This window comes from Rhinolophus hipposideros, assembly GCF_964194185.1.
Source record: "Rhinolophus hipposideros genome assembly, chromosome: 1".
NCBI lineage: Eukaryota > Metazoa > Chordata > Mammalia > Chiroptera > Rhinolophidae > Rhinolophus > Rhinolophus hipposideros.
Genome location: NC_138047.1, coordinates 54,646,869 through 54,663,968, shown reverse-complemented (window position 1 = coordinate 54,663,968; position 17,100 = coordinate 54,646,869). Strand labels below are relative to the sequence as shown.

Here is a 17,100-nt window from a genome sequence, read left to right as displayed (position 1 = left end):
CTGGCCCATGTGGGAATCGAACCAGCATCTTTCGGAGTTAGGAGCATGGAGCTCTAACCGCCTGCGCCACCGGGCCGGCCCCCTTGTTACATTTATTGCATGCTCTAAAACATCAGGCATATAATTGATGATCAATGAACACATATGAACTAAAATGTATAATATTTAATGTTTAGGGATTGAGATGGGTAAATGAATTTATCTGGAAATGTCTATAAGAAGTTACCTACGTGCCATTTAGGCCGAGAATGAGTTTAGGGTGTTGTGGATTAGGTTTTCAGTCTAGGGATTTTCATCCTTCATGATTCGTTTGTCTCTAAGGATGAGGTTGTATTCAACTTCATGTAGACATATAAATGTTGAAGAGAATAGTTAAAATATGCCAAGAAACAGTGAAATGTTACGTTTAGGATCAGTTTACCCAACTGATCCATTGGTTGTAATTTTTGACTTTGTTTCAGGAGGAGGAGGAAGAAAATTTCTTTTTGCAGTACAATCTTGTCTTTTGCTTCTTACAACTTTTTTTTTCCCGGGTATAGGCACCTTGCTGTGACAAGCTTTATACTTGTCGGTTGTGTCATGATAACAAGGAAGATCATCAGCTAGATCGCTTTAAAGTAAAGGAAGTCCAGTGCATAAACTGTGAAAAGATTCAACATGTAAGATTTTATCAACTTTCTTTTTAAAGTTTTTCACTAAGGTGGTTTAATAGTTTTAATCAAGAATAGTGCATGTAAGACAACTCTCAAAGTAAGCAATACCTTTGATTTAAATGTTTAAAAACTTGTAAAAATAAAACTGCATATACTTTAACATAAATTCTGGATATTTAAATAATAATTCAAAGTGTTTTGGTAAATTTTTATCCCAGTTTTTACTTACATGTATTTTTTTTAGGCTCAACAGACTTGTGAGGAATGTAGCACGTTATTTGGAGAATATTATTGCAGTATATGCCATCTGTTTGACAAAGACAAGAAGCAGTATCATTGTGAAAACTGTGGAATTTGTAGGTACTGTATGTAAAACGTTCTTTTCTAATTACTTCTATTGTGTCTGGGCAACAGTAGTTTTTAAAAATCAACTTTATTGGTATATTATTTACATATAATTAAATGCATACATTTTAAGTGTCCAGATCAGTAAATTTTCACAAATACATGTATCTGTGTTACTACCAACACAAGATTAAAAAAAAAAAAGCCATTATTCTAAAAAGTTTCTTCGTGATTCTTTTGCAGTAATCATTTAATTCGCCCAACTATTATGAGGCTATTTAACATTTTAACTTTGGGATATAGAATACCCTTATATAAGAAGTGTTTTATAGGCAACTGAGGTAGGAAATTAGGGTGGATTTTTCCCTCTTAAGAATTAGTTTTTAAAAAGATTATAAAAAATTCAGATGAAATCAGAAAACACAGAAGAGTAGAAAGAAGAAAAGTAGACTATAGTCCAATCACCCTCTGACAAGCTACTACTGACATGTTGGTATATAGGAATTTTCTTTCTAAAAAAATCCTGAAGTATTAGATATATACAAAAGCATACATGTAACATATGTATGTTTTAAAGTATAGCAATACAACAAATAAGCCACTCAGTTTAAGAAATAGAATGTTACTAATATTGTTGGCACTCTAAGTGTTTTATGTCAATCCTGTATCCTCCTTCCCATTGGACATAACCACTGTTTGAATATTTTAAAGCACTTTCTTGCGCTTGTTTTATCGTTTGTTTTTAAGGAAGGATAATATACCAAGAGATGCAGAAATCATAAGCAAACAGCCTTATGAATTTGCTCATGAACACACCCTTTTAACCACACCCAGATCAAAAAAACAATATTCATAACACTGTAGTAACCTTGCTTGTGTCCCCTCCAAGTCAACACACTCTAGCCTAACTTTTTGAGCTTTTTATAAATGGAATCATATAGTACATGCTCTTTTGTGTTTTATATTTTAAGGCAATATCATTAGGTGCATACATAGAATTGTTGTATTTTCTTTTATGATTGATTAATTTATCATTATATAATGTCTTAATGTTACATAATGTTTCCTGCCTTAAGATATACTGCATCTATATCAGCTTCCTTTTGTATAATTATTGCATGTATATATCCTTTTTCATGTTTTTTATTTCCAAACATTTTGTATACTTACATTTAAGCATATGTCTTGTAAACAGAATGTAATTGAGTTTTATGTTTTTATTGAGTTTGATAAAGACCCCGTTTTTCACTAAAGTATTTAGTCCATTTGTTAATATATATTTATTTCAATTTAAAATTTTACAATTTTCTATTGCTTTAGTATCTGTCTTTTTTTCTCTCCTTTCTTGACTTATTTTGGATTAATTAACAATTCTTCTATTTTTATTCTCTGTAGCTTATTATACATTCTTCCATTATTCTCTGTTTACCTTAGAAATTATAATATACATCCTTGGCTTACTAGCGTAATATGTTTGTCATTTCCTGGACAATTTAAGAACCTTAAACATTAAGAGGACTTACATGCTGTTGTCATGTATCTTAATCTATGGGTTTAAAAAAAATATTTTTATTGAAATATAGCTAACATACAGTATTATATTAGTTTTAGGTGTACACCACCATAGTTATTCAACATTTACATACCTAAAGAAGTGATCACCATGATAAGTCCAGCAACCATCTGATACCATGCCATGTTATGACAATATGATTGACTATATTATCTATGCTGTACATTATATCCCCATGACATATTTGTTTTATACCTGGAAATTTGAATGTCTTATGCCCCTTCACCTTTTTCCCCCCCCTTTTAAAATTTTTCAGTTACCTTTAACGTTTAGTATTATATTAATTTCAGGTGTACAGCATAATGGTTAGACATTTGTATCATTTGAGAAGCGATCCCCCTGACTAATCTAGTACCCAACCGGCACTATACATAGTTATTACCATATTATTGACTATATTCCCTATGCTTTATTTTTATTTTACATTCCCATGACCATTTTGTAACTACCAATTTGTACTTCTTAATGCTCTCACTTTTTCACTCTGCTCCCAACCCCCTTCCCATCTATTTCCACAATAAATCTAGTACCCATCTTACACCATACATAGTTATTACACTGTTACTGACTATATTCCTTATGCTGTACCCTACATCCCCATGACTACTTTGTGACAACCAATTTGTACTTAATCCCTTCCCATTTTTACTCACCCCAAACCTCCTCTCTGGCAACCATCAAAATGGTCACTGTATATGTGAGTTTGTTTCTGTTTTGTTTGTTTATTTTGTTCTTTAGATTCCACATATAAATGAAATAACATTGTATGCGTCTTTCTCTGTCTGACATACTCCAATACCATTCAGGTCCATTCATGCCGCTGCAGATGGCAAGAGTCCATTCCCTTCCCTAGCCTAGCAATATCCCATTGTATGTATGAACCACCTCCTGTTTATCCATTATTCTATCAACAAACACCCAGGCTGCCTCCACATCTTGGCCATTGTAAATAATGCTCCAGTGAACATATGGATGTATAGGTCCCCACAATATAGCTTTTTAGGTTTCTTTGGATAAATACCCAGAAGTGGGATTACTTGGTCCTTCTTTGTCTCTCTTTATTTACAGCCTTTGTTTTTAAGTCTATTTTGTCTGGTATAAGTATTGCTTTATGTTTGTTTGTTTCCATTTGGTGAAATATCTTTTTCCAACCCTTTACTTTCATTCTGTATGTGTCTTTCGGTCTGGAGTGAGTCTCTTGTAGGCAGTATATGTAAGGTCTTGTTTGCTTATCCATTCAGCCACCTTATCTTTTATTGGAGCATTTAATCTATTTACATTTAAAGTAATTGCTGGTAGATATGTAGTTATTGCCATTTCATATATATATATTTTTTTTATTCTTTTAGTCTTCAAGTCCCTCTAAGATTCTTTGTAATACTAGTTTGGTGGTGATGAACTCCTTTAGCTTTTTATTGTCTGGGAAACTCTTTATCTGTTCTTCAATTGTAAACGATAGCTTTGCTGGGTAGAATAGTTTTGGTTGTAGAGCCTTGCTTTTCATCACCGAGTATTTTGTGCCAATCCCTTCTGGCCTGCCAAGTTTCTGTTGAGAAATCAGCTGACAGTCTTCGGACATGGCCTCTCAGGGGTCTTGACTTAAAGCCTGGAGTGTTTACCAGGGTTTCTCTTTTGTGGTGGGACCTGGACTCCAATTTTTGCCTCCCTAACACAGAGCAACTGCCAGAGGCTTTGTAGTTCTTGGCCTCTTAGCCTCTTACCTGCTGCTTGCTGCTTAGCTTGTTAACTGCTCCCAGCACAGTTTAGTGTCTGCAAATCCCCCAAGGAAGAAGAAGTAGAATTGGCTTTGCCTCAGTGTATTTTCCTTTTCTATGGGACATTGACTCTTTAAGCCTTTAGTTGCTCTTCACTGCTTTCAAACAGCTTGTTTGTTTTCTTTAAATACAGCCTTTGCAGTTTTCAATAGGAGCTTTGGTCCTTTTCAAGTTACTTTATCATCGTGGAGTGGAAGTTACAATGTATGTTTAGTTCTACTTATTTTTTAAGTTGTTCTGTATATATTCTTCTGTGGCTTTTTGAAAAACTGAGCCTTGTTTCTAAGCTTCATCCTGTTGATTCATGAGCTTCAGTTCATTTTCATTGTTCTGTGGTGTTATTCGGCATATCAGGTCTGTGCACAGCATTTAATTACCACTATAAACCATGGCATCATCCCATTTTATAATTTATTAACTTTCAAATGTTGAGACTGCAAAATACACATCTCATCCTACCTAGTACATATTCAGCTTCATGAAATAAAGATATTTTCAAAGTTTAAATTTCTATACTGGTAAATATTAAGCTTCATGTGATAAGGTATTATCAAAGTTTAAATTCCTATATCTGGGAGTGCCTTGTATACAGTAGGTGCTCAGTAATGTGTACGCAGCGTATCTTTGACAAAATGTTTTCAGTGTTAATGATTTCTCTACATGAGGGAAATTTGTCATCAGTTTACCATTTAAGTCCAATAGATTCTTTTTATTTTTTAATATTCTTAAGTTATTTTACAAATAACATAGAGAAATAAGAAGAAAGGTAGTGAAAATAACTTCACTGGAAATTTTAATAAGAATTACCTAAATTTTTGTTCTATATTTTTCCAGTTTTGAAGATACATGTACTAAATTTGGCAATGTCCTTTGAATGTAACTATTTACTGGTCAGTTGCCATGTATGAGTCTGCCACATGTCCATTAACTGATTCCAGGTTTTAGACAATTCTGACAGGTTCTAGCTTATAATTACTTCTGGTTCTTCTTGCACTTACATCATCAAAATGCAGTACTGACTCCAGGTCTCAAATACATCACAAATCAATTCTGGCTTATTACTACTTCTGTCTTATGTATTGCCAAATTCAATGCTTTCCCTAATTCTGTTTAAAAGTGGCTATCTTCTTAGCTTCAGCAAAGCAAAACATTTTTTTTTCCAGATTTATAAATACCTAGGGTGATCAGTCCTGTGAATTTGTTCAGTTTTTACATCATCTCTCTAAGTGCTTTATATACACACTTTCCTTCATTTGTCCACTTATGAGCCATATCAAGTAAATTTTGGTGTACAAGTACCATAAAAGATGGAAAAATGCTGTCATACACCCTTTTAGCAAAATGGGATGGTCCAGATTTTTGTCAAAAACACTGTGAAATAAAGTCCTTCCTATCGAATGACTAAATGAGGATACCATATTTTTGTCCTTAGAAATATATTGTTTGTTCATTCATTTTCTTGAGTCAGACCATTCATCTAGGATATCATCATCTGAAAACTGTAATCGGGTTTATTGCTTATATTATCAATTTCATCATCATCATTAGATTTTAGAACAGCGGTTTTTCTACCAGGGATGATTTTGCCGAGGGATGTTTAGCAATGTCTGGAGACATTTTTGGTTGTGACAAATGGGTTGGTGGGGCTAGGTAGTCTGCTCCTGGCATCTGCTGGATGTAGGCCAGGATGCTGCTAAACACCCTACACGCCCAAGGCAGTTCCCACCAAAAAGAATCACCTGGCCCAGAATGTCAGTAGTGCTGAGGTGAAGTCCAAGTCTAGAGTGCTGCTGTCTGACTCTGCAGTTACCGTCTGCTTTATCTAAAGTTTCTCTTTCACTTTTTTTCTATTTGCCCTTAATAGCAAAAAATGAAAAATTCTGATTTCTTAACTGCATGCAAGGAAAACTAAAAAGGCTACAAGGAAGATATATCCAGGCTTTTAAAAAAACTCTTAAAAGATGAGGTAATACTTTGAGCAATGAAAAAGAAAACTGAAGGATGGTGTAATAGTAATCATTTCTTTCATTGTGTCACCTTTTCAGGTGTTTCTGCCTTCCATTTTGTAGCATACTTTGCACTTTAGTTTTTTTGTTAGGATAATTAGGAGTAATTGATGATTTACGTAAAAGAATTCTTAGGAATGCCAAAATAGCAAAATATTTCAAGATACAGGAAAAATAAGATCACTAAGATCCCATAATGTGTCAGATTTGTAAAAGGGTGCAATAGACCCATATGGTAATTGCAAAATACAACAAGATTATGCTATTAGAAAAAGTAGATCTTTCTCTTTGTTCTTTGGAAGATGTCTGAGAGAGACTAAAATTCTTTAAAACAAAATTGATCAAAAAAGAAAATGGATTCTACTACAAAATGGATATTGTATGAAGAAGGCTTTCATAATTATATAGCTTTTGTAAATGCTGCATTTAATCTACTTTTCTTCTCAGAAGTTTTAACTTGCTAATTGTGCTGTATAAATCTCTGAGATTTTAGGGTTTCTAATACTTGGTTATCAGATCATTTTGAGAATGTCACATTCAGTGAAATGTAATTGGGAAATGCCTAGTTAAAATATATGACACAGCTAAGAAATTTTCAAATAAAGTTGTTTCATATTTTATATTCTTGGGTATCAAAATAATATAAGTCAGATTTTAGACAAATGATTACGATCACTTCAAGTAGGTATTTTAAGCATTATATTTGTTGTAATTGCTCAAAAATCTTTGAAAGATTGTATAGGTCTTTCAGTGAGTGCCTATGGCACACTGTTAATTCACCCTTCTGAGGATTTTCAGAACTGTATTTTTGTATTTTTTTAAGTTACTGAAAGGTATTGTGAGCAAAAATCTGTTAAGATTGGCAAATACTATGTTTAGTCAGAAATGACACGACCATCAGATAATGATTTTTTTAAACAGACAAAAATATCAAAAGATAATTTAAAAATTATGCAATGGCAGCATTCTTGGAAACTCTACCTTCTCACAATAACATCTAAACAAATTATGTCATTTGTTATATGAATTCTTATATTTTTATTGAAATATCAATCTTTTTACTTTGTAGCTATACCTTCTTGATAGTTTTTTTGCAAATGAGTCCTCTTTTGAATGTTAAAAACACTGTTGTCTTAAGTATATTATGAAACTTAGTTATTGTTCTTAGTTCATTAAACAAATCTGCAAAATCTTCTTGGCATAACTCTACCCAGATTTCTCCTACTCTTGGTGCTTACAGCGCTTCTAGGCTCTGATCTGGAGGTGTGGGCTTGAAAAATTGTTGTTCATCCTTAGGTTGTAATCACTGTAATGAAATCAGTGCTTCTTACAGAGTTTGATAACATATTATTCCTGATTTTATGTTTTAAAATAGCTGTTGATAGTTATAGATTATCTTTTTTTACTGTGGCGGTATTTCTCAAAAAAGTCTTTGCCCTAAAGATAGGGTTTCAGTTTTTATTTAATCAGAAGCAGACATCCGACCTAGAGTTTTTGGCAGTGGGTGCCTATCCTTACCAAAATATCCTTACCAAATGTACTTACCAAAAATAGAATGAGTTTTTTTTTAAATGGGGAAATATCGTCTCTCATTGTTATTAATAATCACCAGAATATTTACTCTTTATGACAATATGATATAGCAGATGTGGTTCCTGTGTTCTTATTTCTGATCTTAAAAAATGTTCCAGACCTTTGTGTAATTCCATTTTTAGGTTGTCCCAAGGAAGTAGAGATCTGTACCAAGACTTACGTACACTATATGTATTGTAGCAATAAATTCTGGGGGTGCCAAAAAAATGTATACAAGTGGTCACTTTGGTCAACGTTGCTCAAGCAGTAGTTCGCCACAATCAGAAGTGTCTAGACACTGATGGTAACCACTTTGAGCATCTCCTGTAATTGCAGAAGTCAAATGTGACTTGTATTCATCTTTTGCTATTGGTATATATTGAGTATTACAGTTTTAATAGTTTTTTCCTTTCTTAAAAAATGTGTATACATTTTGTTGGCATCCTCTGTATAATCATGAAAAATTAGAAACCTTTATGTTTAGGAGATTGTTAAATTTGCAAGCCCATATTAAAAGTAATGTTCTTGAATAATATTTGGGATTGGAAAAAATGATTGTTAAAAAAAAGTCTGTTAGGATAACATACATAGCAAAATATTAGCGGTAGTTACCGGTGCATGGGTGGTGGGAATCATGCATGATTTTAAGTTTTTGTTGGTATATTTGTTTGTTGGTGTATGTTCTTTTGGGTTTTACACAATTTAATTAATGAACAGGTATTTCTTTTAAAGTTTAAAAAGTTATACAAATTTATAACTGAATTAGGGAAATAAAATATCTGCTGATAAAATGGTATTTTAAATCAAAGGAAGGATACATGCTGTTACATTTCAGTTATTAAATAAACGTCAGACAAATCTTTGCTATGTGTAGAACACTATTAGATTAGAAGGCATGATTCTTGTCTTTAAATTTATATCCTGTTTGTGGAAGAATGGGTTTAATAGCAATCATTACTACAAAGTTTGTCAGGTTATAGGGATTGGAGCTGTCATTTGTAGGAAAGTTTGAATAAAATTTTAATAGGGTTAGGACAAGGCTGGATAGATCAGAGTGGACTGGGGTATAAATAATATAAATAAATAACCACGCCTTGGAGAATGTAGTAAAAGAATGGAATGCAGGGCAGTGGAGGTGGAGGTAGAGACTGGAGTTGATGGGAGTAAAAAGGATATACAGAGTAGTATTTTTTAAACTGAAATGAATCTAGTGAGTCACTATCACCATTTTAAAAAGACAATAAAAGATAGGTAAATGGTAGGGATAAATATTGTTTTGTGGAACTTTTGTTAGCATTTTGAGTGTGTTGTGTATATATGTGTGAGAAGAGGAAGGGAGAAATGAGTCAGAATATAAAAAAGAAGTCAGGTATCATTCTTATCTTTGTTTCTTCTATAGTTGTCTTTTTTCCACGGGCTGCTTTTTATTTTTCAGGTGCCACAATTTAAATTTTTTATTTAAACAAGATATATTATTATAATAACATTAAATTCTGTGGGGAAAAGTCAAAGAATATTGTAAATAAATAGCATAAAGACAGTAGAGGTGTGAAAGGGTTGAAAACACCAGGAATTAAGAGAATGGGTTGGAGGGAGATATTAATTTTTGGTCTCTCCACAGGCTGCTTTTAAGATTTTCTCTTTATCCCTGGTTTGGAGTAGTTTGGTTGTATGCTTCGTGATACAATATTTTTCATGTTGCTTGTGCTTAGGGTTTTTTGAGCTTCTTGAACCTGTGGGTTTGTGGTTTCACCAATTTCAGAAAATTTTTGGCTACTGCTACTTCAAATACTTTTTCTGTCTTCGCCCTTCTGCTCTCCACCTTTGGGATCTCCAATTACATGTGTATTAGCTTGCCTAAAATTCTTTTTTCTATTTCATTTGGGAAAGTTTGAGTTACTATGCCTTCAAGTTGACTAATTTTTATCAATGTCTAATCTGCCATTGTAATTTTTATCTCTAGAAGTTTGGTTTGGATCTTTATTAATATCATCTGTGTATACTAAGTCTTTGAACATATGGTATATAGTTACCCTGTTTCCCCGAAAATAAGACCTAGTCGGACCATCAGCTCCAATGTATCTTCTGGAGCAAAAAATAATATAAAGACCTGGTATTTAGATTATATTATATCATATCATATTATATTACACCCGGTCTTATGTTATATAAGACCTGGTCTTAATATATTAATTTTTGCTCCAAAAGACGTATTTAGAGCTGATGGTCTGGGTAGGTCTTATTTTGGGGGAAACACGGTATAATAGCTGTGTTTTAATATCCCTCTCTGCTAATGCTAACATCTTTCTCAGTTCTGGGTTGATTTTGATTGATTATTTTCTCATTTTGGGTTGGTTCTTTTTTGCCTCTTTGCATGCTTCATCATTGTTAACTGGATACCAGACATTGTGATTTTAACCTTGTGTGATGAATATTTTTGTATTCCTGTAAATCTTGAGCTTATTTTGGGGATGCAGTTAAGTTACTTGGGAATAGTTTGGTATTTCTGGAATTTGCTTTTAAAATTTATTAGGTGGATATGGAGAAGTATGCTTATTCCAAGACTAATTATTCCTCAGTCCTGAGGCACTGTCTTCCTGAGTACTCTACATAGTACTCCAGGAATTATAAGGTTTTCCAGTCTGGCTGATGGGAATAAGCACTGATCAGGATATACTCAGTGAAAAATAGTTACAGTACAGGATATATGAAAAGAATCCATCTATGTAAAAAATTACTATACGACCCAGCAATGCCTCTCCTGAGTATCTACCCCAAAAATCTGGTAACATTTATCCATAAAGATATATGTACCCCTGTGTTCATTGCGGTGTTATTTATGGTGGCCATGATATGAAAACAACTAAGCCAAAGTGTCCTTCAATAGATGATTAGATAAATAAGATGTGGTACATGTATAGAATGGACTATTACTCAGCCATAAGAAAAGATGAAATACTGCAATTTGTGACAACATGGATGGGTCTTGAGATTATCATACTAAGCAAAATAAGTCAGACAGAGTAAGTCAAGAATCATATAATTTCAGTCTTGTGAGATATAAAACTGAAAGCAATAAACAAGACAAACAAACAAAAACTCATAGACACAGACAACAGTTTAGTGGTTACCAGAGGGTAAGGGGGAGTGTGGTAGGGTAAAGGGGGTCAAATGTATGGTGATGGAAGTGATGGAAGGAGAACTGATTCTGGGTGGTGAACACATGATCCAATATATAGATGATGTGCTATAGAATTGTACACTTGAAACCTATGTAATTTTACTAACTGATGTCACCCCAATAAATTTAATATATAAGCAAATAAATAAAACAAGAATTAAAAATTAAAATAAAACTCAGAGTGTGCACGTATGTATGTACGCGTGTGCGCAATTTTATAGAAAAACTGAAGAGTGGATACCATTCTGTTTACAGTGTTTACATTTGGGGAGTGATGTTGAGGTGGAGGTTTACCTCATATTCTTCCGTTCTAATCTTTTGGCTTTCACATTCTTTTTTAGGATTGGTCCAAAGGAAGATTTTTTCCACTGTTTAAAATGTAACTTGTGCCTAGCTATGAATCTCCAAGGAAAGCACAAGGTATTGGTTTGCATACATTTTACAAGTATTATAATGATTTGGAAAAGGAGCTTAAATCCTAATATGTTTAGAAGCATGCTAATTTTCAGATTTTAACAAGTATAACTGTCGCTTTTTATTTTTAAGCAGTGGTAAAATAGGTGTTCTAAAATTTATGCCTCAGAATATTTCATCTACAATTCCTTTTCTTTATAATGTGTAAGAATACTTACATCTGTTATTCGTATAATGTTCACAAGTTCTAAATTGGTTTATGGATTTTTATTGTTGGTACTGGTTTTAAGAATAGCTTTTCAAATGCATAGTACAGGAGAGATACAGACCAGTGTGAACTGCTACCATAGCAGTCCAAGAACACTCAAAATATTTTTATATTTCCTTTTATAATTAGAAATATCGTTAATCTGGGTGTAGCAATTATATCATGATCCTTGGCCCTTTCAAATAATTTTTCATTATTTAGAAAAAATGTAATAAACTATAGTACTGAATTCTATTTAATATAAGAATGTAGAGAATGGGGAGACTAATGAGGGTTTTTAAAAATAGATACTGGATAATAACTGACCTAAAATAGTAAAGTGATAAGATAAATTGAGATGAATAATGAATATATGGGATATGGTGACAAGGTATGACAGAAAAGGAAAAGGGCTGAGTAAAGACAACCCTCAAAGTATTTAGCCCTGGCTTATGGTATTTGTTTAATATTGTGAATTTGTTCGAGATAAAAGATTGAATTTGGTTTTATAGACGAGTTTGGGGTGATAATGAGACATGCTATGTTGTCTTTCAAAAATTATGTACACATTTTCTCTTATATTTTTGTTCTGTTTCTCAGTTATTTTTTATTGTCTGTATAGTAAGTGGTCCTACCATCTACTCAAGTGCTTACTTTGAAAACCCGAGTATCATCCATGGTTTGGTGCTTTCCCTTACCTCCCACATGTCATCAGACACTGTCTAGTCAAGTTGAGAACTCAGGCCCTGAAGGTAGCCTGTTGGAGCTCTTGCACATCTTATAAGCATGTAATTTTGGAAGTTATTTAGCTTTGCTAGGCCTCAAGTACTGCATCTGTAAAATGGGGTAATGATTATACCTGTTTCATTTAGAGTTGTGAGAATCAGTTAAGCGAGTACAGGTACTGAGATTAGCATATGGCATATAGTAAAATCTCAGTAATACAAACTGTTATTATCAATGCTTTTAAGTAGTTTAGCTTTGAAGTAAAACACATGAAAAAGAAAGGTTCCAAACATTATCTCTGCATCTTTGGTAAATCTTGACTCCCTGAGTTTCCTTGTCTATAAACATAGATAATTTGAATAATTAAGATGTATTGAGCAATTTCATTGTTTCGGGTAATGTGCGAAGCCTGAAATAGTTGTGAGTTAAACTGTTCTTGTCTGACTCATAAGAAACGTATTAATGTTAATTATTATCTTTAGTGAAGTGGTATTGTTTCCTTTATTAGTTTTTATTATTAATAATATTGTTAAATTTGTCATTTCCATCTAGTTGAGCTTTTGGTAATTTGAGTTTCTCTTTTAAACAGTGTATTGAAAATGTTTCCCGGCAGAATTGTCCAATATGTTTGGAGGTAAGCTTAAAATATTTTTTTGCTTTGGAAATATCCCCTTTTGAGTTTAAAATACTTATATGTTATATTGTGTCCATGCAAACGCTAACCTTTATTTCATTTTGCAGGACATTCACACATCTCGTGTTGTTGCTCATGTCTTGCCATGTGGGCATCTTTTACATAGGTAAGGTAACTTTGGCTTCTTTTCTTAAAAATGTTTGCTAATAGTGGAGATAATTTTTGCTTTACTAAAATATTGTTATATTTTCTTTCAGAACATGTTACGAAGAAATGTTAAAAGAGTGAGTGTTTGGGATTTAAAAAAATTATAATTATATCTGGGTTTTTTTGTTTGTTTCTTTTTCCTCCATTGCTGTTACCATATTGTGTGACAGATGTTTATCTTGAGATGGGTATGGGAGGTGAGTAGTGTTAAACTGGGCAGAGCTTCTTGGGGATGTACATAGGAGTATACCTTTGTCCTCTTATCTCAGTCGTCTTACAGACTGAGTCAGATACCTCTAATTTTCTAGACTTACCAGGGAGCACAGTCTCTACCAGAGGCAGTCATAGCTTTGTAAAAATGCTGAGACATGATGCTCAAAATTCTTTTAAATCGTTATGTTGGCCTAGTATAATGGCCTACAAAGAAAGCTGGTAACTAGACTATCTAAATCTGACACTTTATTGTGAGAGAAGGGTGTTAAATTAAGATAAGAATACTTAAGAAAGAGGAGATTGTGTAAAATGTATTGGTCCTGCAAAATGATGAGCAGAAATTTTTATTTACTATAATAGTCAGATAGAAGGAAACTTTTTCAGAATTTTTAGAAAGGAAATAATTCCTGAATAAGTTTTAAGGAATATAGTCTCTTTGCTTGACTATATTTAGAGATTGAGGTTGTTTAGCTAAAAAGCTGTTTAATTGATTTTTAGCTATGTTAAATATATTCTACAAAGACTATGGACTGATTTCTCTCCATTTTAGAGAACTGAGAAAAAGAAATATAGGTTTAAAAAACACCATATGATACAAGATTTAATTGAAAACTTTCATAGTGTAAAAGGTTTGTAACAGATTGTCTTGAAATAGAATAATGCCCTGTCTTGAATGGTTTATATACCAGTTAGTATGCATCGTCTTGTGTACCTTAGTTGATATACTCCCTGTTTAATGTTTGGAAAATAACCTCTCTATCTTTTCTAGAGGCTACAGATGTCCATTATGTATGCACTCTGCTTTAGACATGAGTAGGTACTGGAGGCAGCTGGACGATGAGGTGGCACAGACTCCTATGCCATCAGAATATCAGAACATGACTGTGGATGTGAGTGGAATCAGTGCTTAAAATTTTCGGGTTCCTTATTGATGTTACTGTTTATTTTTGCCCTTTTGATCAACTCTGTCTGCAAATACTGCTTTGGCATACATGCCAATGCGATGATTAATGGGAAGGACAAAATAATCTTTAAATTCTAGTTGCTTTGAACTCAAAAGACCAGGAATAAAAAGATCTAAGAATACCTTTGTACAGTTCTTCCCAACACTAGATGGCAGGCAAAAACTTTATTCTGAATTATTTACATGTTACTTGCCAGAATCAGTCAGTAATGTAACGAGGTAGAGGCGAATTACTGGTTTGATGTTTTATTTTAATTATATTGTATTTTTAATTATTTTAAATTTATTTTGAGTAAACATGTTTCCTGATTTTTGGAGATTTTTGGTTTTTAATATTTATTACCCTGTTTATTCTATGTGAGACTTTTAAAATTTGGTTTTAATTAGCCTACAGTCTAAAATAAATATTTCTGTGCCTTTTTCCTTATGGAAAATGATCATCTTTTCTCCACTAATTGGGATGTGCTGCTATCTATTCTCAGCATAGTATATTGAATTCTATATAAGAATTGGAAAGCTGGATAGCTTTCTGTGTTTTAATATCTGTGTTTTTGGATATCTAAATTTTCTAAACATCTTCAGTTTAGTTCAGCTCCTACACAAAAGGATCAGACCACTTAACCAAAGCCAAATAAAAAATAGTTTTTGTTTTATTCACACTGAATTATTTCATAATTCATAATTGAATTGTTAGTAAGATCAATCATTGATCACTTTTGGAATACTAACTGATCATTATGTGATATTTTATTAGAGGCTACATTTGCTATGTTTCATGTAGATCATTTTTTAAAATAATAGCTTTAATGAGATATAATTCACATACCATACAATTCATTCATACAATTCAGTTCTTTTTAGTATATTCTTGGAGTTGTACAAACATCATCACCATCAATTTTAGAATATTTTCATCACTCCAAAAAGAAACCCTGTACCCATTAGAAGCCATACTCTCACTGGCTCTAGGCAACCACAAATCTATTCTCTACATTTAGATCATATTTTTAAGGGAATTGTTTTCCAAATTATAATTTAAAGTATATTTGGAAGTTTTCTACTTATTATGTGTAACTATTCTAAAGATAATGCTTTTCTCACATAGTATAGATCAATTTTTCAGGTTAACCCCTTTTATATTTTTCAGGATTTTATTATTAGAAGAGATTAATTCCTAATTAGTATCTTATTGTCATTTTAGGGATGAGACAAAAGCTTCTCTTTGTTCAATTTTAGGAACTGCTTTTGGACTTTAATTCATTCCTGAGGCATAGAAGACTAGGAACTTAGTATATCAAACCTAAGAATAAGCATATAAGTATGTAAAAATTTGTTTTATTAAGTAACAATTTTCTAAGCATCAGTAAAATAATGAAATCATGTATGTTATTTTGAATTGTAAGTACAGATGGTCTCGGACGTAATGGCTGACTTACGATTTTTTGACTTTCTGATGGTGCAATGGTAATACATACTCAGTAGAAACCACCTAGGCTAAGCTGTGATATCTGGTAGGTTAGGTGTATTAAATGCATTTTCGACTTAACAATATTAACTTATGATGGGTTTATGCTGTAACCCCACTGTAAGTCAAGGAGCATCTGTATAGGTGTTGCTTTCATTATGCCTTTGTTAATTTTTGTGCTAGTACAATTTATACAACTTGGGAAGTATTTTAAAATAGACTTCTTGGCTCAAATCCACATTTTCATTTTCTGAATTGAAAGCTACATTAATAGCCTCTTAGAATTTTCCTTGAACAAATAAAAGGTGTTTCTGCTTATGGAAATGTTTAGACATATATATGTGTGTGTTTTCACTTCTTCAATATGATTTTTGAGGAATTGTTTTGAGTAGACAATGCCACTTTATTATATAAGGTTTAATATACTTAATTTACATTCATCTCTTCACTTTTCAGATTCTCTGCAATGATTGCAATGGAAGATCTACAGTCCAGTTCCATATATTAGGCATGAAATGTAATATTTGTGAATCCTACAATACTGCTCAAGCTGGAGGTTGTAGAATTTCACTAGATCAGCAATGACCAGCCTAAACTGCACTGGAAAACTCAGCATTTTCGGATAGAAAAGGCTATCTTTAGTATCCTGTTGTCATAAGGTGTGGGAATCTATGCATTAGAGTTGATGTGTTTTGTACTCGTGCCACAACTTAAAATCATTACAAGTGCTTGAGGATTCAGGGTCTCTTTACAGGATTATCATAGCTCTATATTTAATGAAAGCCATTTTGCTTGTGGTTTGATTGGCAATTCCTTTAATGTCAGTTGTTTGGAAGCCAGCGACGTTTGCCACTGAAATTAACATCCATAGAAGTATGTTGTACTTTCATGGAACTTTGCTTTAAGTGGCACCATGCACGGAGATTCTTAATAGAACTGTACTTAATTCTCAGTATTCTTGACTTTTTAAGGGCTGTGCTATAATGAGAATATGTTCTATCTTACTGTTAAAATCTAATTACGTAAGCTTTAGAATTTTGTAAGATAGTCCTTTGGATCCTGTAAATGTGAATTTTGACATAGTAACTGCTAATAAAATTATATCGAAACAGTGTTTTATAGGAA

General features: G+C 32.7%; 1 protein-coding gene across 2 annotated transcripts in view; it reads left to right on the top strand.

The window, feature by feature from the left end:
- RCHY1 (ring finger and CHY zinc finger domain containing 1) overlaps positions 1-17,100 on the top strand; it is a 21,697-nt gene extending 4,597 nt beyond the window's left edge. For both annotated transcript variants that reach the window (XM_081061756.1, XM_081061757.1), the window contains 8 exons: positions 540-659; positions 898-1,013; positions 11,447-11,525; positions 13,082-13,126; positions 13,234-13,292; positions 13,384-13,410; positions 14,316-14,436; positions 16,432-17,100. In XM_081061756.1, coding sequence (XP_080917882.1) covers positions 540-659; positions 898-1,013; positions 11,447-11,525; positions 13,082-13,126; positions 13,234-13,292; positions 13,384-13,410; positions 14,316-14,436; positions 16,432-16,560 — 696 coding nt within the window. In that variant the 3' untranslated portion in view covers positions 16,561-17,100. The remainder of the gene's footprint in view (positions 1-539; positions 660-897; positions 1,014-11,446; positions 11,526-13,081; positions 13,127-13,233; positions 13,293-13,383; positions 13,411-14,315; positions 14,437-16,431) is intronic.